This window comes from Spermophilus citellus (assembly GCF_964194105.1).
Source record: "Spermophilus citellus genome assembly, chromosome: 16".
NCBI lineage: Eukaryota > Metazoa > Chordata > Mammalia > Rodentia > Sciuridae > Spermophilus > Spermophilus citellus.
The window spans coordinates 73,840,849-73,864,176 of NC_138196.1; the positions used below are offsets into that span (position 1 = coordinate 73,840,849).

At 52.8% G+C, this 23,328-nt stretch overlaps 1 protein-coding gene across 2 annotated transcripts in view; it reads right to left on the bottom strand.

Moving 5' to 3' along the window:
* Positions 1 to 23,328, bottom strand: part of GFRA2 (GDNF family receptor alpha 2) — an 85,081-nt gene that overhangs the window by 3,423 nt on the left and 58,330 nt on the right. For both annotated transcript variants that reach the window (XM_081269814.1, XM_081269813.1), the window contains 3 exons: positions 9,541 to 9,650; positions 8,740 to 8,880; positions 6,673 to 6,845 (listed from right to left, as the gene is read on the bottom strand). In XM_081269814.1, coding sequence (XP_081125940.1) covers positions 6,673 to 6,845; positions 8,740 to 8,880; positions 9,541 to 9,650 — 424 coding nt within the window. The remainder of the gene's footprint in view (positions 1 to 6,672; positions 6,846 to 8,739; positions 8,881 to 9,540; positions 9,651 to 23,328) is intronic.

Genomic DNA, 23,328 nt, shown 5'->3' on the forward strand with positions numbered 1-23,328 from the left:
ATACCACTCCAGGGAGACCACTGCAGGGACAGAACACCGCTTGCCCCAGCTTGGAGGCTGTGCTGTTATCATGTGTCCCACCTGTCCTCCCCGACCCCTGCACCAATCCTCAGTCGGTTATATCCATCCCCGCCTGTGATACATGTGGTCCAGCAGCTACTTATACCCAATATGGCTTCCTCTGTAAGTGTCAGGGGTGGCTGTTCTGTCCTGTCCCCTTTGAGGGACCCTGGTTTGTCCCTGTGTCCCAGTCCCCGGGTCCATGTGGGAATCACAGAGGCAGACAGCCCCACTCCCAATCAAAGCTGCTGTTACTTGTCTTATGTACTATCGTGACATGCAAAATTATATTTTAAGTCTATTGCTTTAAAGCTGGGGCCTTGTTTAGCTGACCAGATGTCCGGGTGGTCGATTGCCTATGATGTCCTTTAAGGTGAAGCCAGTACAACAATCTGTGATGATGGACATGAGCTCTGAGGCAGGCCCAAGGTCAAAGATGGACCCAGACAATGTCAGTTCCGCAGGTTCCTATGTCAAGGTCAACCTGAACACAGAAGCCAGAAAAGCCTCTGAGCCCCAAGCCCAGCCAGGTGTGTGAGACAAAATCTGAATGGTAACGCCCTCTGGAGCACCGGCCTGGGCTTGGATCTTGCTCCCCAGAATGAGCAGGCCCCGTCAGGTCCCCCAGTGACAGGAGAGGGGAGTGGGGATCCACAAATACCACACAGGAAAAATGAGAGCGAGAGTCCTTCTGAACCTATGGATGTCCAGTTCTGTAGGCCCCCAGGGCTGACCACCACACCCAGGAAGCTCAGGGTACCCAGCAGGCTTCCCCTCACTGCCCTGAACAGCTTCGCCAAGTACTGTGACCTCTAGTTTATAGAATTTCCTCAGTGCAGGGTCCTAGTCCTTGGACCCACAGATCAACCCCTTGATCCAAGGCAGCCCGGAAACCGAATGAAAAGCAAAAGCTCGAGAGGCCAGAGCCCTGCACCCAAGTTCCCGTCCTGCCAGTCACCCGGGTAAGTCTATCGTGCCTCAGTTTCCTCAGCTAGACAAGACAGGAGGCACGCGTGGCTCACTAAACCAGAGAAAGGGCATATAGGACAACAAGGCTCCCCACAAAACCAAGGCTCACTGTTCACTACACAAAGCAAGAAGTGAGCCAAGCACAGCTTTCACCCCAAGGCAGGGCCCAGGAGCAACGCAATCAAGGGGGCAGGGGATAAGGTGAGACCCAGGCAAGCCAGCAGCCTGGGGCCTGCCAGTGAGGAGAGGTGACAGAGCAGCCTCCTGCCTTCTCCCCCCACCACCCCCACTTCCTCCAGCCTCTTTGCAGCAGGTGACAGTGGGGGAAGCAAAGGGCCTTAGGAGTCCCCATCCCACCTGACTCCAGGAAACAGAGCAGACATGAAGGCTGTGTTAACCTCCCCCACAGCCAACCGGAGACCCCGGCCACTCCTAGACATGGAACAGTAGGGGCGTCCAGCCAGCAACTGACTTTTCTGAAAGTGAAACGTGGGTGGGGAGGTGCAGAAAGAAAGTCTGCCGTCTAATGCCCCAACACCAGATGCTCAGACCTCTACCTCCCTCCCTCACCAGTTGGGGATGCCCTTCTCACCAGCAGGTCTCAACCCTGCCCTTGAGGGGTTCACACCAAACAGAAAAATAAACCTCCCTGTAGTCACCTCCAGGCCAATTAAATACCCAGGAAGAGAAGAGAAGGCTGCCATCCTTCCCCAAGCCCCCAGGCCGGGGGCAGTCTTCTGGGGCCACGGCCCCTGTCAAGGCCACCCCAGTGTCCAGCTCTCCCTGTGCCGCTGTGCATGGGTAACTCTAGTCCCTGACCCTGTGCTGAGCCACTCATACCCCTGAGACAGACTTGGGGTGTGTGAATGACGGGATTCCAAAGGCAACAGGCCCAGGCTGCTGGGACGGCAGCACACAGGGCTTCTAACAGCAATCCTGTGACACAGAGGCCAGTAGAGGGACAGTGTGGGAAGAGCTGGCCCCAGTGGGCTGCACTGTGGGGCATCAGAAGCATGAAAGAAGTGACAGGAGCAGTTAGCACTAGGGAAGGGGCCTGGCCATGAACCAGGATGGCACAAGGCAAGCTTCACCCTTCTAGAAGCTTTTCCCAGAAAGGTCCTGAGCCAGGAAGTTTGAAAGAAGCAGTCTTCCTCCTCTGCCCTGCCCACCTCTTTCCCCACGCTGCCCCCAAAGCCTGGTGTGGCAGTCCCAGAATCTCACTGGCCTGGCGCAGGTGCTCTGAAGTCCAGCAGTGCTATCCTGCTGCACAGACAGCACTGGCCAGATCTCTCCTGAGTCCCCTGCTTCTGTCCCTGACCCCACCCACAAACCTTGGCCTCTGCCCTCATCTATACCCCATGAGCCTGTCCCTAGCCCATCTCTCCTGTACATGCCCACCCCCAGTGACTGTCACCTCTTCCTCCCCCTCCACTTCCATTTCCCGTCCCCACACTCAAATCCAAAAATCAAATATTTTTCAATTTTTGAAATCGGGACCCTGACCCTCCAGTGGCTCTCCCTGGCCAGCCAGCCCCCACCTACTCTAGGTGACTCTTCCACAGAGGGCTCTGCCATCTGCCTCCAGGCACTGGCTCCTGCTGGCCCTCCTCCTGGGACACCCTCGCCCACTCCAACCCCAGCTCCACCTACACATAGTCAAGGCGATTCTCCCAGGTCTGGCAGCAGGTTCCGTTGCCCATCAGCCCTTGGTGTCTGCTCCCCGCTGAAGCCACCCCATCCTCCTGAGACTCACTTTATTCATTCTTTTGGTGCCAATCTCCTTCACCCTCACCATCACTTGAGCAGGGCCTCCTGGCATCCTCCTGGCACAAGGATGGAACTGGCTGATTGAGCTTATTGACCTCAGTGCCCAGGATAGAGTGGCACGCAGTTAGAATGCATGCACTATCGGCCACTCGGTCCCCTGCTCTGGCATCCACAGGTCTGTGTACTGGGTAAGAGGCCTTTGCAGGCAGTAGAGGACGGAGGAGAGAACTGGCTTCTGGCTGCTAAGTCTGCTTCAGTGTGAGGCAATCCCTAGGGCAACCCTCAAACTCGCTTCTATTGTCCCAAGATGACTGGCAGCATCAAGGGAAAGAGTGGAGAGTGGCTGGCAGAGACCAGCAGAGCAAAGAGGACTCATGTCGCTAGTCCTCCTCAGCCCTTGGAAAGGGGAGAGTCCAGCGAATCTGATGAGACCGTCATTCTGGGCCCAAAGCAACCCAGGGGAATGTCAGGGATGGTGGAATGGGCCACAGCCTGGCAGAGCCCCAACCCTCCACCAGCCTTCCCCAGGCCCCACCACACTGCTCTGGTCCCCAAGACCGAACAGCCTCGTGACCAATCTTCTTACACCCTGGACTGCAAACCATCTTGCTCCTCCACCCCTCCACCTGAAGGTACCTGGAGGCACCCAGTGGGTGGAGCTCAGCATGAAGCATAAAGCCCCAGACCCTCCACCCGAGACAGCAGCAAGCCCAGCAAACCAAATGCACTGCGGACTCCTCCAGACTATGTGGAGCCCCTTCTCCGCGCCATATCCTGTGCACTCCTTGTTCAAGGTGGCACAAAGGGGATGGCAAGGCCATCAAGGCCTCCAGGGACACTGGTCCAACAGGAGAAAGGGAAACACATCTTCTGGTGAGGCAAAGCTGGAGTCCGAAGTAAGGCAGAGGGCAACTTTGCATGGACAGAATCAGGGATGACAACCCCGAGAGGGAACATGTGACCAGGACTCACCGGGCAAAGGGGCGGAGCGGGGAAGGAGTGTGTCACTCAGAGGAGCTGGAAGGTGCCCAGGGTCAGCGTCTTGCTCACTCATCTCTGGGCCTATTCCTTGGGAAGCGTCCAAGGCTTCAGAAACAAAGGCCTTGGACGAGTGTCCGAGACTGGCCTGCCTGCCAGGTGCCCTGCTCCACAAGCCAGTGGGGTGAAGGGCAAGGCGAGGACATTACACACGGTGCAGGCATGGCAGGGTCAGAGGCTCAATTTTATATTACAGCCGTGGGCAGTTTGGCTGGTCAGGGCTGTGCCGCCTGTCACGTGACCGTGCTCTGGTTGTGGTCCTCCTGTTCCTCTGGGCCTTACCAGGGTCCTAGTAGGGCATCCTCTAGGAAGATGCGGACACAGCCGACCTTGCCCTCACTCTCATTATGATTCTTTGTGGACACAGACATGAAGCCATGACACCGTGCCCCCACCCTTCAGTGCCCGATCACTGAATCCCCTTCCACCCCCTGCCTTGCCTTAGCAGTTGGCTACACAGGCACTGATTGTTTCTTCTACCTTCTGGTTTTCTGCAGGCTATGATCTGGGGGCTTGTCTTGATTTTGGTTTGGATCCAGGGGTGATGCTGGACCATTCACACGGGGAACAGAGATGCTGTGTGTGGAAGTGCTTTGCACAGAGCAATGATGCCCAAATGTTAGCTGCTGTCAACCAGGCAGCCGGGGATGCTGCCTGGCAGGTGGCTCCTGCAGGCCTGGCTCCAGGAACTGTCCTCCTTGGGCCTGTTGGCTAAGTTACTCTGGGCAGGACAACTTGGGACAGCTATCTCAGAAGGAAAATGAGAGAAGCAGATCCTCAAAAGAGGCTCCACCCACTATCACTTCTTAGGTTCCTTCTCAGAAACAGGAGGGGAAAGGCCACTGATTCTGTCTCCCTGTGGTCTCTTTTATGATCATGCCAGGTTGGGGTTACAGTGTGACTCAGCCCTCAACCCTGTCCCTGGCTCAGCGGGAGGCTGGCATGGCTGCACCCAGCCTGCACCTCGGTCCTGTCCATCAGCTTTGCTAGCTTGGATCACCTCTGATTGAATGGCTCTGTGGTGGCCCTGCTGGGGCTCTTGGGAATCATGGGAACCCATAACTATAAAGGGGTCCCTGAATGTGGACAGGAAGCTGCAGCCTGGTCGGGAGGAGGCTGTGTGCTCTACGTACATCCTAGAGAGAAGAGAATTTTCTTTATTTCTGCCCTCCTCGCTCTCCTCTTTCCTTGGGGAAGCCTTAGCTTCCAGAGATGGCAGCCTACTGGGGATGCACACAGGTGTCTGGACGGGAAGTATGTTCCAAGATCTCCTTCCCAAACCTAAGGGACGAGAGGTCTGGAGTGGGCAAGAACTTGTCCAGGGCCCTGCAACCTGTTGGTGGCTGAGCAGGGCCAGGAACAGAGCCCCGGCGACCTTGTGCTGACTCCCTCTCAGATCTGCTCCCCACCAGGGTTTTCCCATGGCGGAGTGGATGCGGGAACGAGGAGTTTTCATTCCTGTTGTAGGGCTGCGGGCAGAGACGTGGGTGTCAGGGACACTGTGGAGGAGCCTGGGGTGGTGAGGCCCTGACACTCTGTCCAGTTTTGACACAACCTCGGGTCCTGTTCTCCGAACTTCTCCCTCTGGCTGTGGCCCTCTCTCTGGTGGTCTTGTCCATATGGGGTTCCCTGGAAGTTGGAGAGGGCTGGCAAAGTCAGAGGTGGTCTTTTCTGGGCCTCTGACCAGGATGGGCACCAGCACACATGTCCCGGTGTGGTGGGTGGGTATCCAGGAGGGACCAGCTCAAGTCCTCATCCCAGCACTGTGAATGCCAGGTTCTGGGGATCCCAGGAGACTGCGACCCCATTCAGAGGGTGTCCTCACCCTTCCCACCAAGTCTCGCTCCTCCTGCACCTTCATCTGGGCTGTGCTGCTGCCAATGTTCCCCACCAACCTCTTGGCCAACCAGAGCCAACTCCTGCCTGAGACATCCCTTGTTCCCACCAGCCACACCCTCATCATTCCCTCCCTCCTCTGTCCTCCCTAGTATTTTGCACTAGGTTCTCTTCTAAATCCTTTGTTCTTTGTGTGTGTGTGTGTGTGTGTGTGTGTGTTTCTGTCCTGTCTAGAACCGACCCCTTCAGCAAAGAGCCTCCTGGAGTGAAGGGTGCAGTGGTACGAGGGTAGCTCAGCAGAGATGCTGAGTGATGGCACCTCCAGAGTGCCATGTGTCCCCTGTTGTGACACTGCCTGCAGTCTACATCTGATGCTGGTTTCATTGTTTGATCCTCAATAAGGCCATGGGACCAAAAAATAAGACTGTCACCTCATTCATCAATGTATCCCTAGCAAGTAACCACACAGGTAAGAGGATACATGACTGGGTGGGTGGATGGATTGATGGATGGATAGACGGATGGACAGATGGATGGACAAGTGAACACATGAGCTCTGGCGTCAGATGTGGGTTTGGCCATCCTCCACACCAATCAGCTACGTGATCTTGGGACCCCTCTAGTCAGTTTCCCACATGTGAAACAAGAACGCCGACACCTGACTGTGTGAGAATTCAATAAGAAAAGCAGAGACTCCCCCAGCATGCGACCTGGTGATTAGCAGAAGGCTGATAAATGGTAACTGCTACATTTCTCTTGTGCCTCGCGGTGTCCAGTGTGACACTGTGATGAGCAAGTGTCCCGCATTTGCTAGATGAAGGCCTAGGAACGAACAGGTGAAAACCACCTCCCAGCTCCTCCCTGCCTCGTGGGCCCCTGACCTACAGGAAGGACCTTCAGTGCTCCCACTGGTCCCAGTGAGTGGTCTCCCACACTGAGGTGACACCCTGCTGCTCTCCCCACCCCCTACCGAGTCCCTGAGTGGCAGAGCCACGCCCTCACCTGGACAGATGTGCAGGTGGTGATGACGCTGGTCCCCAGGCTGGTGCTATCACTGAGATCATCTGGCAAAGAAGGAGTCTTCTCCACCTTTGGGGCCTGGGTGGCCGGGAGTAAAGGACTCTTGGGGGACACGTTCACATCTGTGCCGTTGCCGAAGGCCTGAATGGCGTTCCCTGGGGGGTGGGGGTCAGGTAGGTGCATAGAAATCAGGATCACTTCCATCACTTCGCCCCACCCTGACCACTACCCTCCCTGGAAGAGCCCCAAGCTGGGGACGAAGGGTAACAGAGGGATTCAACTCAGCTCAGGTTCTTTCAGACCTACGAAGTCACACTGAGAGAAGAAAACAGCTGGAGGGAGACAGAGAAGCCAGAATGGAAGGAAACGCACGCGATGGCCAGGACGGCTCAGAGCAGAGGAGAAGGAGGAAGTGGGCATGTGGGAGCCAGGAGGAGAGCGGTGCCAAGGTGGCCCCACTGCAGATACCTAGACACAGGCTCCGGGGCTCTGCTGCCACTGAGATGCTCCAGCCCTGCTGCTGGCATTCCAAGGGCCCAGCTCAGCCCTCCTCCCTCTCCACACCTGACACTCCCATGGGCGGCCTCCCACCCACACTGCTAACCAGCTCTAATTCCCTGGGGACCGACCCATCAGAGCTCCTAGGCAGGACTCCGTCCCCAAGACTCAAGCCCATAGCCAAGCATCCAGGAAAATGGCTACCCCCGTGCCCCAAACGCACCTCCAAGGCCTTATGTCTAAGCCCACACCAGGCATCTCTTCCTACCACTGCCAACACTCCTCGCCCCCCACCCTGTGTCACCTGTCATGAAGGTGTCACCTCTATGTCCCCAAGTCCCCCATGATAGAAACCCATGCAGGAACCCTGTGGTGCCTCCCTACTGGCCCACTGGCAGCCAGCTGAGCCGACCCCTAAAGACCTCTCCACTCCATCTCTTGTCACTGTCCCCCTCCCATCGCTCTAGTTAGCTATCACTGTCCTGTCTGTACTGCCTCACCCATCAGAATCATGTCCCCACCCCCCATGACCTCCACATCACGACCAAGTGGATCCTCTCTCTACCCTACCTCCTTCAACCACCCACGCCACCACCATGCCACCTGCAGGCTAAGAAACCCCAAATCCTCAGGTCTGCAGGACCCTCCATGAGGAGGATGCTCTCACCTGGCAGACAGCCTACTGTGGTCACCTCCAATGCTTCAGGCCAGGCTGTGCAGCTCCCTAACAAACTGGGGTCTTCTGGGGAGCCTGGGGCCCCTGCCAGGGTGGATAGCAGGTGCTTTCTGCTCCTCAACTGACTATCCACCAAGGGAGACACCTTTGAGAACCCTCAGGGCCTCCCTCCTCCTGGATGACACATGTCCCCACCCCAGGCTCCTGCAACACCCTGTGCAAAACTCTACCCTAGGACCGTTCACCCTGCACCTTGGCCTCTCAGTTCACCTCCATCTGGCTGCACGCTCCTGAATGACAGGCACTGGGATCTCTACTTCTGAATTCCCGGTGCCATACAGAAAGGAAGAGAACAGATGGACAGACAGACACATGGAAGGAAGAAAGGAGGAAAGAGGGAGGAGACTGCAGGTGGTGGTCAGCAACAGGTGTCACGGTGCAAAGATCAAAGGCAGACTGAGCTTGACGGGCGGCTCTCCTCTCTGTGGCCTCTGGATTAGGAGTTAGATGACTTAAAGTCACAGTTCCAATGGGGAAACACTCATTAAAGGAGGAAATGACAGAGGCCTGGGATGACAGGGGTCTGTCCCAGAGCAACCTGCCTGAAGCAGTCAGGATAACAGACCAGAAACCTTCAGCCTTGACCCGACACAGGTTCAAGGTCACTGGTGGTAACTGAGGCTGACCCACTGGCAGCTCTGATTGTCAAGAGCTCGGGGTCTCTGCAGGCCGCACTATGGCAGAGAAGCCCCATGTGTGTCGCTGGCCACCCCACAGGGAGGAGATACCAGAGGCCCAGGCAGGCCCCTGGTCCCGGGGCAAGGGGCAGGTGGGGAGCCAGGGGTGTGGGGGAGGGAAGGACACGCCAGACTCACGGAGGCACGGGTTCTCGGTGAAGTCCCTGAGGAACTTCTCACACTCCTCCTCCATGTTCCCGCTGCCTCGACAGCTGCACCAGGGGGACACCACAATGCCCGTGGGGCTGGAGTCCACGTAGTTGGGGGTCATGTCAAACCCTGGGCAGGGAGAAAGGAGGGAAGGGGAGATGAGCAGTCAGGCCTTCCCTTGGGCCCCCAGGCCCCAGGTATGGCAGGGCACATACACCCCACCTCGAAGTTCCAACTCTGTGACCATGGGGTTAGCAGGGTCCAGAGGCACAGAGGACACCAAGCTCCCAATCACCAGAACAGCAGGGAAGAGCCAAGCAGCTCTGTCCAAGACTGGGTCCCTTGTTTTCTCCCTCACCAATGAGCAGAGCCTCTTTTCTAGAACCAGAAAAACAAAGGCCTACTTCCTGGGTTGGTTTGCCAGCTGGGTGAGCCTATGCTGGCCACCCAACTTTTAACCTCAGTTTCCTCATCTGTAGAATGGGGATGCCAATGCCTCCCTAGTAAGAGCTGTAGAGAGGCCCAAGAAGACAGTACTTAGAATGTCAGAACCATGCAACAAATGTCACCTTTTCTTCTCACTTCCAAAGCTATATAGGTGCCTGGAGCCCTCCCCCCATGATAAAGAACCAGGGCTCTCCTCCATAAAGAGCTAGATCCCCTCTGGCTCCCCTCAAAGTTCTATCTGAATCTGTCCCAGAGAAGCCCTGACCTGGGTAGTAGCCCCTGCCCCACAAGGCTGGGGCAGCAAGGAGCCACCATGAGCCCAAGAAATGCAAGAAAACTTACCAATCATGCCAGCATAGGATCCCAGACACGCCTGGTAATTGTCGGCAGGGCAGCTGGTAAGGGTCCGGTAGGAGGCTCGACAGTTGGTGTGGAAGTCCGCCAGCCGGGACCTGGTGTCAGGAGAAGACCCAACGGAGAAAACAGTTTAGTCTGGCGTTCTGGCCTCCTCTGGCCAGCACATCACAGCAGCTCCTCCCTGTAGCTCCCCAGGGCCAGAAGTCAGGAGGAGGGAGGGGGTAAGAGCGGGGAACCAAGACTGGGGCCTCAAGCTGGGGGCAACTTGGGGACAGATTTCCTAGAGAACAGGGCACGTAATACAGCTTAAGGAAAGGCCAGTGACTGAGTGCCAGCTCAGAACCACGGGTCGCAGCGCTCTCAATGACTCTGTCCACCAGAAGAATGCAGAGAGGACACAGGCTGGGTGCACGGAGGTGGCCCAGGCCAGGGCCAGAGACTTGGGCCCCACCTTCTGCTCAACCACACACCTGAACGATCTTACCCAAGTCCTTCAACACGTGAATCTTTCCACCTGCAAAATGGGCTCAATAACCCCTGTCCCAGACGCTCATAGGATCTGACTGAAGCTCAAAGGGCCAGCCCCCACCAAGGGGAAAGATGTCTTAGGGCAAAACATTCCTGCCTGGGCTTCTCTGCATCATGTCACAACTACCCCCACCCAGTCACCCTCACTGCCACCCCAGTCCCACCAGCAGAAGCAGCCTTTTCTTCCCCTGAGGACATAACACGTCATCACCCATTCGTCTCTGATGCTTCTTCATCACTGCTGAAGCACAGCCCTGTGCTCCACTCTCAGACCTGAGCTGCGTAAAGGTGGGCACTGTCTGACCAGGTCCAGCCCCAGCCCCAGCCCCAGCCCCAAAGGTAGCATTCTGGGGAAGCACAGATCAGAGGCACCCACATCTAACACACACAGAAACCCCCACTACGTCTTCCTTCTGCTCCAGTGGTTACCATCAGTGGCCACAGGTAACCATCAGCCTGGGCTGGGGAGCACATTTCCCTGCCCACCATGGCAGGTGGGGGCTCCTGGCCAGGTAGTCTCAGACATCACTCATCCAAGTCTCATAGCAGTCCTTATAAGCAGTGATGAGGCCTTGTTCAGTGGCATTTTCCCCATGATGAGCACAGAACAGGACCTCAGGAACCAGGTGCCCAGCCAGGATTCCCTGGGGACTCCAATAGCCAGCTACAGAAAAGGCTAAAACGCATGTCACCTTGCTCCTTGGCCATGCTTTGGCACACTACAAAGGCCCTGGCATAGGCATCCCCAGGTGCACCCCAAATTTAGCTGCCCTGGTTCTCCACTGGAACTTTGTCCCATTGGAGAAAAGGACAGGAAGAGGGAGGGGGAGGCAAGAGAGGCAGAGCCAGCCTGAGGGAGGAGAGAAGCCTTCTAAGGAGGGCTCCTGCCACGCAGGTCCAGGAGTATCAGAGGAAGGTGGCTGAGAGCACCCCGCTTCCACACAAATTCCAGTCTGCCTGGAGGGGCCCGAAAGATGTTTTTGAGAGGTAAGAAGCCCTCTGGAGAGATCAGGCCCCTGAAGCTGGTAGAAGGTCATGATTTTTAAAAAGGTACATTCATATCAGTCCTTTCCTATTTAATCCTCAAAGAAACTCTGTGAGGTATGACAAGCAGTTATTATTATTCTATTTGACAAATGAGCAATCGGAGCCTCAGAGAAGCTAAATAAGCCCAAGACTGCAGAATTACTGAGCGGCGGAGCCAGGACTCAAACCCAGAACTCTGACAGCAAGTGGCTGCCCTTTCTGGTGGGTCCCCAGTGCAGGATGGGTGAGTCCTTAGGAGTCCTTCCGGAGCCTGCACCCTGCGTCTCTGTAAAAGTAACATCATCTTCCAGAGGAAGACCTCTTATCCACCAGTGCACCTCTATTTCCTCACCACCACCCCCAAAACAGGGAAAGCAGCATTCCCAACCACGCCCTTACCCTCTGCAAGATGAAGCTTGGCCTTACATGTCAAGATAGCATCTGTCCCACTCTGCAAGCCAGCAATTCAGAGAGGGGGCAGTGGAGAAAGATGGGAGGTGGGGCCTCTGCACACACCCTGCACCTCCAGAGACCTGAGAGGTTGGTGGAGGGGTCAGAAGCTCTAATTTGTAGATGGGATTTGGAGACAAATCAAACCAAACCAAAACAAGTCAGTTTGGAGTTGAATTGTGTCCCCTCCAAAAATATGTTGAAGTCCTCATCTCCAGTAGCTGAATGCAACTGTTCAGAAATACGGTCTGTGCAGATGTAATCAAGTTCAGAAGAGGTCATGGTGGATTAGAGCAGGTCCTAAATCTGAATAAGAAGAGCAGAGACACAGACGTGCCGGAGACCGTACCACAGAGGGGAGACCAGAGCGACGCACCTATGAGCCAAGGATGGCTGGGAACACCAGGAGCTAAGAGAGAGCAGATTCTTTGGGCTAATCATAGAGCAGGTTCTTTGAGCATTTAGAAAGAACACAGCCCACTGACTACTTGACTTCGGACTGCTGGCCTTCAGAATCCTGAGAATACATTGCTATTTGAAGCCACTCAGATTCTGCTACTTGGTTACAAACTCCAGGAAACAATGCAGCACTTCCAAAGATTCTTCCCTCTGCTTGCTCTGGCAAAATCCAAAGAAGCCAAGGGGACAGGATCGGGCTGCATCACAGGGCTGCAGATGGGCAAGAGAAAGCCCACAGGGTGTGGACCAAGGAGACTGCTACGCCCCAAGCAAAGTCTCTAGTTACCATTTTCTTCATGCCAAAGAGGTACCCAAGCACCATCTCTTAGCTAAAAGACAAGAGTCCATTCCAATGCCATCAGACCATACACCTCCCATCTCCCAAGGCCACCTCCTGTCCCTCCCCAGGAAGCCAAGAGACTTCCTCCCATTTCTGCATTCCAATCACAACATTCAAGCAACTTAATGGTACAGGGACTTAACGGTATGGCCTTGCTTGGTCTCTGCAACTGGAGCACACATCCCCAGAATGGCAGATGCTACAGCTTTCCTCATCCATACCCTCCAGGGTCCCTACCACCCTGGGGTGGTAGGCAGCCATTCATCCTTGCTCCAAATAGGTACAGACACCTGCCATGTGACTGGCAGACTAAAGACAGGGACAGCACACATGTCAACACAAGTCAGGAGGGAGATCCCAGCAATGGGGCCAGGGCACCGTGCCTACAGGCTGGGGTCCAAGGCTGGGGCGGGAAGTCACTGTCAGCCTCCTTCCTGAGGACAATGGCAGCCATAGAAGACCTCAGGGCTCCAGCTCGACTTCCCAGACAGCTCCAACCCCTAGCAGTGTGCAGTGCGCAGGGGTGCCTTGTGCTCTCTGACAAGGTCAGCTGTGCAGTCCACTGACACTGGGAACCCTGGGGCTCATGGCTGGCCTTGACATCCACAGGGCCTCTCAAAATGTCACTGGATCCACAGACTGGAGAAGGAGCTGGAGCATGAATGGGTGGACCATGGCAAAGGCCCCCTGGGGAACCAGAATGTCTCCCTGAGTGAGAGGCCAGGCATCAGGAGGAGAGGAGGGAGTGAAGGAAGCCAGCCAAGGAACACCAGGCCAGGAGCGCAAAGCCCAGGTGGGCCAGCCAGGGGCTCCAGTGAGCTCAAAGGGGCCTACCCAGCTGCTAGGAGAAGGAGGAGCATCATTGTGGCCTTGACTGGCCCCCTACTTTGGCTGTGTGACCTTGGGCTGAGTAGCCCATCTCTGACGCTCAATGTCCCCAGTTAACAAGCAGGGAGAGCTGCGCCTGCGTGTCTCGCTCACAGGGATAGGATCATCAATAAGACAGCACCTGAGAGAACCTGGAAAGAGCATGCACCTGGGGTAGTCAGGAGGCACCGCCCTCGTCTCCCTTCTTTATGCAGGTCTGAGCCCCAGCACTGCGCCTGCTGCTGGCAAGTACAAACAGAAAGCAGTTTGTCCTGGTGTCTTACATGGAAGGAAAAAAAGATACCTGTTTATCCTGTGCTGGAGTGTGTCTGGGTCCTGTGCAGGGCCATGGGAGCACCTCTGGGGGGGGCGGGGGGACAGCTCCTCCCTCCCGCTCTATCACCATCAGGAATCTGAGGCAGCCTGCCAGCCTCCAGGCAAACCCTGGCCTCCAGACATCACTATGCTTCTCCACGCCACACTGAGGACACAGGAGGAGGCACACCAGATACCAGGCAATGTGCACGAAGCCCCTTCTGCAGGTACCAGGGTGACTTACGGGGACAGCTCCCCCAGGTCCCCTGTGGCTGCAGCCTACTTCCTTCACAGCAGGCCAATGGCTGGTGCCCAGGGCCTCAGAGAGGAGGCTCAGAGCAAAGGGAGGAAAGGGCGTGAGCGTGGGCCAGCAGAGAGCAAAGGGAAGGCGAAGGAAAGGGAAACAAAGCAGCTGGGCCGTCTGTCCGTCCATTTCTCCATTCTCAGTGTCAAGTCAACCTTGGCAAGCAGAGGTGACAAATAGAGGTGTTTAGGAGCTGGCCACGTCCAAGGCTCCAGGAGGCCTCTGATGGCTCAAGTTTCCTGTCACCTCTCAATGCAGATAGAGTCGACTCAACGGTAGTGGGTCCTTCTGCCAGCATCTGAGATCAAGAGGTGTCAACTTCCTTTGGCCCATGACACACTCCAACTCCCACCATGACAGAACAAGCCCCAAGAACACAGCAGCCCGGCCCTGTAGGCAACACTGTCCAAGGTCAACGTGAGCCTTTCATAATGCATGAGCCAGCTGGTCATGCTGCACCATCTCCAGGCCAGATGTCACTCTCCCCCATACTCCAGGAGGCCAATGGTCTCTTGGACTCCACTCCTGACACCGAGCACAGACCTTTCCTGGACCAGCCCCATCTCCACGCAGATCTCTGCCTTTTAAAGGCCCCAGAAAAGAGACGGCATGAAGAATGCAGGAGAGGGAGAGATCAACCAACAAATGGAGGGAGAAAAGCAGAAATCCTGCAAGAGAACCCTAATGCGCACAGCTAAGCCCATCACAGCCAAGGCAGAGAGAAGACCCCCACCCCAGTGCCCGGCAGAGGTGGATCAGTCCGAGAAACACAAACCCTCTTCAGGCTTATTCCATCAGCAGCAGCAGCAGCCTATTCAATCACAGGAAAGCAGTCGGACGAGAGAGACACTTGACCCCCAATCTGATGAAAAAGTTGCCATATTAAATTCACAACATCCAGTTAATCTGAATCTCAGATAAACAATGATTTTTTTTTAGCCTAAGTATACTTTTTTAGTATAAGTAGGACATACTTATACTAAACAGTTTTCTAAATCTGGAATTCAAATTTAACTGGGCATCCTATTTTTTATGGTATCTCTGGCAACACTATTTGATGAGCACTGGTGGTCCCCAGCAAAGGGGGAACGATCAGGGCTAGACATGCAAAGAGCCACCACCCGAGTAGAACCCACCCAGAGGGGAGGAGGCACTTCCTGTAAAAGCTAATGGTTTCCAAAGTGAGGTCTGCATCAGCATCAAAGGGAACTTCTTAGGAATGTAAGTTCCCTAGGCCTCAGCTCAGACGTATAAGACCTGAAATTCTAGAAGCAAGGACAGCAATCTGCTTTAACAAGCCTCCAGATGATTCAGAGGCAGGCAAAAGATTGAGGGAATCTGCCAAGGTTTCAGAGCTGAGTTGGGGGTACCCCATCCCCTGGTCTCAGCTTTAAACACCCCCCACTATATTATAGCCACCCATGGAAGAAAGGAATGCTTCACCTGTGGTCCCAGGAGATTTGTGGTTACATGTAAGAGTACATGTGAAAACACACACACACACACACACAAACACAAACACACACACACGATCCTGTCCCCACAGAGATACTCAGTTAGTGTGGACATTCCCTTCTCTCAGCCAAGAGAAAGCACACAGGTACCAGTATCAATGGACCCTTCCCTGCCTGGACTATGAACACCTTCCTAGACATAGACTTTCCCAAATTTGTTCAGCCTGGAGTAAAACTGGAGTGAATTACTCCCACAAGATGCCAAAACTTTCCAAAGCTGGCAAATACGTGGCTTTTGGGCCCGGAATTCTTGTCACCTTCCCAAATTCCCACTTATCTGGTTGTACCTTGTGGCTGCCATGGAAACCAACGAGTCTCTCTACTGGTTATAGCATAAGCAAACGCAGAGAAAAAGGAGTTCACATCTATTGAGGACCTACTATGTGTACCCAATTCTGTTATCTCATTTAATTTTCTGAACAATCCCAAAGAGACACACTTCACCATCAGGACATGGAGCTCAGGCCAGCTGGCGTGGTTACACACCCTAGAGCTAGCACACCGTGACAGACAGCTCCCAACAAGAGCTGGAAGCCATCAGCTCTGACCAGGGCAAAGGCATGGGGCATTTGAACATTTCGTGGAGGAGAAAAAAGGTTCCCAGGAAGTGTAAATGACGGATGACAGGTTGCAAGAACAGTTTGTGGGAACACAGAAAGTGACTCCAGTACTCCCTAGTGTCTCTAGATTAGTTTTCTTTTTTCTTTCTACAATATTTATTGGTGTATTATAGTTGTACATGACGGGATTTGTTTCGTTACATATTCATACCCGCACGTATTATTACAATATAATTTGGCCAATAACACTCTCTAACACTTCCTCTGGATTGACTTTCTGAGGTCTTCTTGGTGGTCCAGGGATTGGTTAAGTGGGTTCAATGTGACATGACACTGAGAAACAGGAGCATGGATTTCACCCACAGGACTGCTTTCTGACACCCACAGGGATCATGATGGACAGCCTGATCCTCCCGTGCCACCTCTTGGACACTACCACCCTCATTTTCATAAAATCAAGGATCAACCAGCTTCTGTCCTTTCTGTTTATTCTGTAACCACCTAGTGGAGATTTATCCTTTCTGCCCAGAACAACAGTTCCCCTGGCGATGGCCGACTTCCTCCTTAGGTCAGGCAGCTCTAATAATGGCTGTAAACCACGTCCTGAGCCCAGGTGGACATCTGACCCAGGCAGGGCCAACCATGGAACTCCTTCCTTCTGGCCGCCATGCTCTAGCAATGAACTGCACCTAATGGATCAGGCAAGGAAGAGCATTCTTTTTCTTTTCTGGTTATGATACACCCAGGTGTGAGTGTGGATATGCTGGGACCATAGTTCTGGCCTTGTGGTTGCAATAAGAATACACACATCTCACCTTCACTGAGAAATAGAAAAACAGAACAAGAGACAAGGAGAGAAAGAGAGAAAAACACACAGACAGACAGAAACCTCTTTGTACTTAAGTCCCTGGAATATACCCCTGCCTTTTCTATATTATATAAACCAATCAATTCTTCTCTTCTTCTTAAGCTAGTTGGGCCCCTATCATTTAAAACAAAAGCAAAATATTGACTACTACTTAGTCTCCCTTTCTGATATTGTATTACCTTCTCTGTCCACGTTCTAAGCAACCAGAAGAAGAAAAAAAAAAAACACACTGTGAAAAGGCCACAGGCCCCAAAATCAAATCCATAGAGCAGGATGGCAGGAGCACTTCCAGAAGAGCAACTGTGAAAACAGTCGACGGTCAAATTCCTGCAGGAAGACAGCCTTGCCTGGGCCTGTCTCCAGCTTACCTGGGGAGGAACAGCCAGATGGCTGTTGACGCCAGGGAAAGCCACATAGCTATCAAAAATGACAAGGATGTAGATTGTGTCAATATATGAAAATTTAAACATGGAGTCATGTTAAGGGATTAAAAATCAGAAGCCAGTACAGCGTATGCCTCCTGGTCACAAACAAGGAAAAATGTTAAGCTATGAACCAAGGAGATTCAGGAGGAAATTTCAAAAGATGCTAACAGAAGACACCGTTGATTATGTTCTCTTTCAATAAAGTTGCTTGAAGGTTGTAATTATTTCTTGAAGTTTAATTGAACAAGGCCTCAGGAATCCTGAGTTATAAACAACGATTTTTCTAAGTCTTTGGTTAGAGAAAATGTCACTGGTTCTAGAAGCATCATCAAATGCAACTGACTCTCTGTTCTGAGACACACAGGCTGAGTGAGGAAAGCCCCCGTCTCAGGGGATTTGGCTCCTCACTCCTGGGGAGTCCAGTTCCTGGGAGCATGAGGCTGGGGAACTGACCACCAAACCCTCTGGACATGACACAGGCCTCAGGGCTCTGCTGCAAGTAGAAATGTCTGATCTCCCACCACAGAGGACCCGAGTTCTCCAAGAACTCCCCACCTCCCTCCCTGCTCCTCCACAGAAGCACACCAGTCACTGACATCCAACAGCTGACATGCCCCCTGCATTTGAACCTTGGCTTAGCTACTCACTAGCTGTGTGGCCTTGAGTAGGTCATTAAGAGAGGCCTCCATTTCCTCACCTGCAAAATGGAAGTAACAGTGGTACTCCCCTCATGTGGTCCTTATGAGGACAGAATGAAATATCCAACAAGGGAAGGGACCTAGTGTCTGGACAGTGCCCAACACAGTGGGTGCTCTGCCAAGGTGTGATGTTGGGATTAATATTGGAAGCCCTGCTAAGCACTCCTTAGCACGACATCCTGGAAGGCAGGAGCTCTGTCCCTTCAAGCCAACAGCACATAATACCATTAACCTAACAAGCACCTCTCACATTAGCACAGGGTCCTACAAAGTTCCCTCACCTACACTGCCATGGAATTCTGACAATTCTCCAATGTCAGTACCTTACCCTACTTTACAGATGAGGAGGCAGAGGCTTAGAGAGGCTAATTAACCCACTGGATCCCACAAACACAAGACCAGAAGACAGGTTCAAATCCCAGCTCCCACACCAGTGGGTTTTCCCTTCCACCATGCTGTCCCCAGCCCCCACTTTCTCTGGCCTGCTACTCCCCACCCCTCTCCCAGCATCCTAGAGCCCAGGGGAGGCTTATCTCTCTTCTGAAGCCATCCAAGGAAATCACTGGGTGCACCTTCCTCCTGGACATGTCCTCCACCAGTCCACCAGACTGCAGTTCATCCAGCACCCCCTCACTCCTCCAGGTGAGCCATGAAGGTGAACATGGAAATAACAACCTGGAAGAGCACTGTGGCTTGAGCCACTCAACCCCGGCTGACCAGAAGCGATCAATCCGACCAGTCCACAACCACAAGCCTGACAGCGAACCACAGTGCTAGGCCCACACCTGCTCCGGGAGAGGTTCAGGGAGGCTTGGATAGACCGACCCAAGTCCACCTGGATCTCCCCACAGAAACCAGAGATGAGAGCCAAGGCCATTTCCTTTTCTGAGAGTCCATCACCGAATACGCTCCTTCACGTCCTCCCCAAATAGATCCCCTGTCTCCACCTTTCCCATCCCTCCACCTACGTTCCAAACCTATTATTACCGGGTAAGAGGAGAAAAGAATTAAACGTATGCATCATTTGATTTTAATTGAAGGACTGTTCTATTTCATTGAACTGCTAAGTAAGCTGAACAAGAGATTGTGTTTACATAAGCAAACCCCAAGTCACTATAGACTTGCTGTCACATTAAGTCAATACTTATGAAGGCTCTCTATTTAATTATTCAGTGAGGATTGACTTATTATTGTGTTAAGAGTGTGGTTAGCCTTGAGCTAGGTAGCCAGCCAGCTGAAAGATTTCTTTCAACTTTCTCTGAATGCTGATATGGTTCTTGCTGCTGGTGTGAGGTTAGGCTTCCTCTCTCCTTCCCCTCTTCTCTCTCCCGACTGCTGCAGAGCAAAATGCTCCAGCTCAGTCTCCCTCTAGTGGAGGGCAGTAGGTGACTCTGAGTGGGTGACCTCTCCAAAGGTCTTCGTAAGATCAGCCATTCATCCAAGACCCTGACACCTCTCTCTCACCTGGTTAGTTCTTCTGTCTGTAGTACAACAATTTCAGCTTAGCTTCCCATCCTGACTGAGGGCCTCCTGCTCAAAGACCCTTCTCCAGTTTTGTTATTGTAGCATTTCTGCTCCCACCAGCCTCTGCAGAACATGTTTCCCCATCTTTGCAATCTATGTAAACCATTTTATTCCACAACATACAGTTACCAGGACATACTGTTACAATATACTATTACAAAGACAGATACTTTCTTACATCAAATCACATAACTCTGCAAAGAAACATCCAGAGGTGGGTGTTTTGCCTTAACTGCAGACCAAGTGGAGAAGCACTGGTTAAGAGCAAAATCCCAGGCACTAAATCACCTAGGTCCAAACCTCAGCTCTGTCAATCACAACCTTAGACAATGTACTGACCCTTCTTTGAGCATCCTCATCCATAGAAGGTAGCTAATAGATTCTGGGAAGAGTAACTGAGATTGCCACAGAGTGCCCAGGACCGTACTGGGCATGCTAGACTTGTCTTTCATGAGGGAACTGCTGTATCTCTAGACTAAGTCCTCCAAAGGAGAATTCCATGGGATTCTACAGCCCATCATTTGCCACCTTGAGCCCCACCCATAATTGCTCCTGTGCTGCTCCAATTGCCAAGAATGACTTCCCCAACCACGACCTCCTCAAAACCTCTTCCATTTCCAAACTATCTAAACTCAATTCACATGCCATCTCTTCCAGAAAACCTTCCCTGAACGTCTTGCCCCCAACTGCGAAAACATTTCACAGACTCCAATCACTGGGTCTGCGTGATCTTATCATCAGTGATATCTGCTTCCCCCTAAACTGTAGATTCTTTCAGAGCAGAAATTATCTTACTCACGTCTGAATCTTCAGTGCTAAAAGAAGTGCTGGACACAACAGGAACTCAGTCCACTGGATGGAGGAGGGATGGAGGGAAGAATGGATGGATGAGTAGGTACATGGGTGCATGGATAAATGGATAGGAAGGAAGGAAGGAAGGAAGGAAGGAAGGAAGGAAGGAAGGAAGGAAGGAAGGAAGGAAGGAAGGAAGACAGGTAGGTTGGTTAATTAGATGGATGGGTGGATGGATGGAAAGTTGGATGGATGGGTGGACCGATGGATGAATCAATTGATGGATCAGTAAATAAGGACTGCCTTGGAAGCAAGGAGGATTTTCCCCTAAGAAACAGGGAATCTGAGAACTCTAATAACACCTGCACTTGAAAAATAAATCACAAGCAGATCTCCAGCCGAAGGCACAGCAAATTGTGTCAATGCTGCATTTACTTGGGCACCAAGATAGCTCAGACAAAAAAAAAAAAAAATGCCCTCTGTTGGGTGTGTCTTTCTGCCTTCCTCTGATACTGCCTGGTTGTTAGGACCTTGGAAAAGTCTCTCTGCCATCACTGGTAATAGCCATTCACTAAAGGAGGCCCCAGTGGCCTAAAAGAATTAACACGCATCCTTAAGCACCACTCTTAGCATGAAGAAGTGCCTTGGGGACCTAGAGCGGAGAAGCCAATATGTCCCTATGGAAAAAGGCTGGTTAAAGTGTCCATTCTCCAACAAGTAGAGGGCTAATGGGGCCAGTGACAGGGCAGAGTACCGGGGTCAAAACTCCTGCTGCTTACATGTCGGGAACCCTGGAGACATTACCGCACCTCTCAGTGCCTAGGTGGCTCTGACACACACAGAGACAGTAGACTGTTTGGGGGACTCAATGCTAAAGTACTTCTGAAAATTAGAAGGTTCTATATTTGTGTTTATTATTTTTCTTCTTAGAAATAATAAAGAGTGTATAGCGGTTCAATTGCACCCTAATTCTCCCCTTTGCCTGGCTTGACAGACAATCTGCAGGTGCAGGAGCTGAAGCAAGGTGAGAAGACAGGTGTGGGCAGAGCACACTGCAGCCTGGACTCACCAGGAAGCAGAAAGGAGCAGGCATGGTCAGGGGCTGCTCTGAGAAAGTACAGGGCCCTTGGGCCACCTGACCCCTCCCCACAAGCCCCTGTTCCAGGCCTCGGAAACAAACTGCGTGGACAAATATTTTTCCTATCAGGCAAATATCGGAGCAGCTCTGCCACCACTAGGAGTCTTTCTCATTATATAGACTAATGAGAACGCTGTGCTTCTCAGGAGCAATTTATCAAGGCAACATCCATTATAAATGACATTTTTCCTGAACTAACAAAGGATATGAGGCTGGGGAACCTGGTTAAAAGGAAATGTTTAGCTGATTCCAGAAACCATCCAGAAGTTAATTACCCACCCCCTTGCTGGCCGGTGCTTTCTCCGTTCTGTTCTCCTCCTCCCCCTGGGGGCCCTGTGCTGCCCACACACCTACCAGCCAGAGCCCAGGAAGGGGAGCACAGTCAGCTCCGGGGAACGTGCTGCCTTTTGGGGGGGGGGGGCAGCAAAGTCTTAAGCGGCAGCGTCACTGGAGCATACAAGACCAGATTATTTGTGGTCCCAACTTGCTGATGCAAGATGAAAAATACAGCAAACTGCAGCTGCTGAACTCAGCTTTTTTCTTTTTCTTCCTTCTTTCTCCTTCGCTGAGGTTAGTGTTTTACAAAAAGAGCTTAAAAATAAAATCTATAAACTGGGGGGTTCCAACCTGTCAGCATCACATCAGGCACGAGGAGTGCAGTGTCCAGGCCTCTCCTCTCACCTGCAGGCATGAGCTCCCCACATGCACACCTGCAGGAAGGTGCCACCACCCTGACAGACACATATGAGGCCACACACTGTGCCTCAGGTTCAAAGTCCTCTTCCCTGAGTCCCTTTCCCTGAATCTTGGGTCCTGTCTCTCTCTCTGTCTCTACCCTTCAACTCAACAAGCAACAATGCTACATCTCTAAAAGAAGTGCTGGACACAACAGGGACTTAGTCCACTCTCTTGACGTCAGGAGGCTGCACACCCAGATGGCAAGCAAGAGTCTCCACCATGGGCAGTGTGAGACAGTGCTGGCTACCTGGAGTGACAGTCTGGCAGTGGGCCAGCTCCTGTCAGTGCCTCCCCATGTGGAGTGGGCTACATGCAAATCAGAGGGGATGCTGCAGACAATTCAGGCCAGGAGAGTAGGTGGTCACTGGGCCCCAATAGATTAAAACAAACTGCATGGACAATTTCAGAAACTTCCAGAAACCTCTACTACAGAGAGGTGACCTCTACTATTCAGCAGGAACATGCAGTCTCTCAGAATTTGCACTGAAGCCTCTAGCTTCAACAAGAGGAAGGGAAAGTTTCCAGGTGGATATTCCCATGGAGCAGAAGAAAGACGGTGACAGCTTATCATGACATAACACCAAGCAAGAAGGAGCGAGGAAGCTCTTAGCTCACTGCACATTTGAATGTAGGTCTCAATGCCAGCAAAGCTGGGCACTAGGCAAAGTTCACTTGCTTCCACTGGAGCGCCTCACACATGTCCTGCAGGGTTCTGCCGAGGGTGAGGTTCAGGGGATGAGAAACAAGACACTGAAGTACAAGGTCCAGAAGGAGGAAAAATCTGAGTTAAAATCAAGACACAGTGAAGGTGGGTCCAGGAAGAGGAGGCAGGCCAGCCAAGCCTGTGGTGCCCCAGAGAGCAGGAAGGGGAGCCAGGAAGGGGAAAGCACAAATGAGAAGGTTCCAGAGGCAGGATCTGGAGAGGGCCCAGAAGCTGGGGGTGCAGGAACAAAACCTTTCCAGACCCACTTCAATCTAATGTATGAAATATGATATGTCAAGAGCTTTGTAATGTTGTGAACAACCAATAAAAAAATTAAAAAAAAAAAACCTTTCCAGGGCCCCTTACTATCCTAGAGCAGAGGGAAGTTCCTGAGGGGCCCACCACCAGCCTCCCACTCTCTCCAGGGGGCTTAAAGGGCAGGTCTTCCCAGCCCACTTGGAAAGCTTTACATCCCCCAAGGGAAACTCTGAAGCAGAAGCTAGGTCCTCAAGGCTGCTCACTCC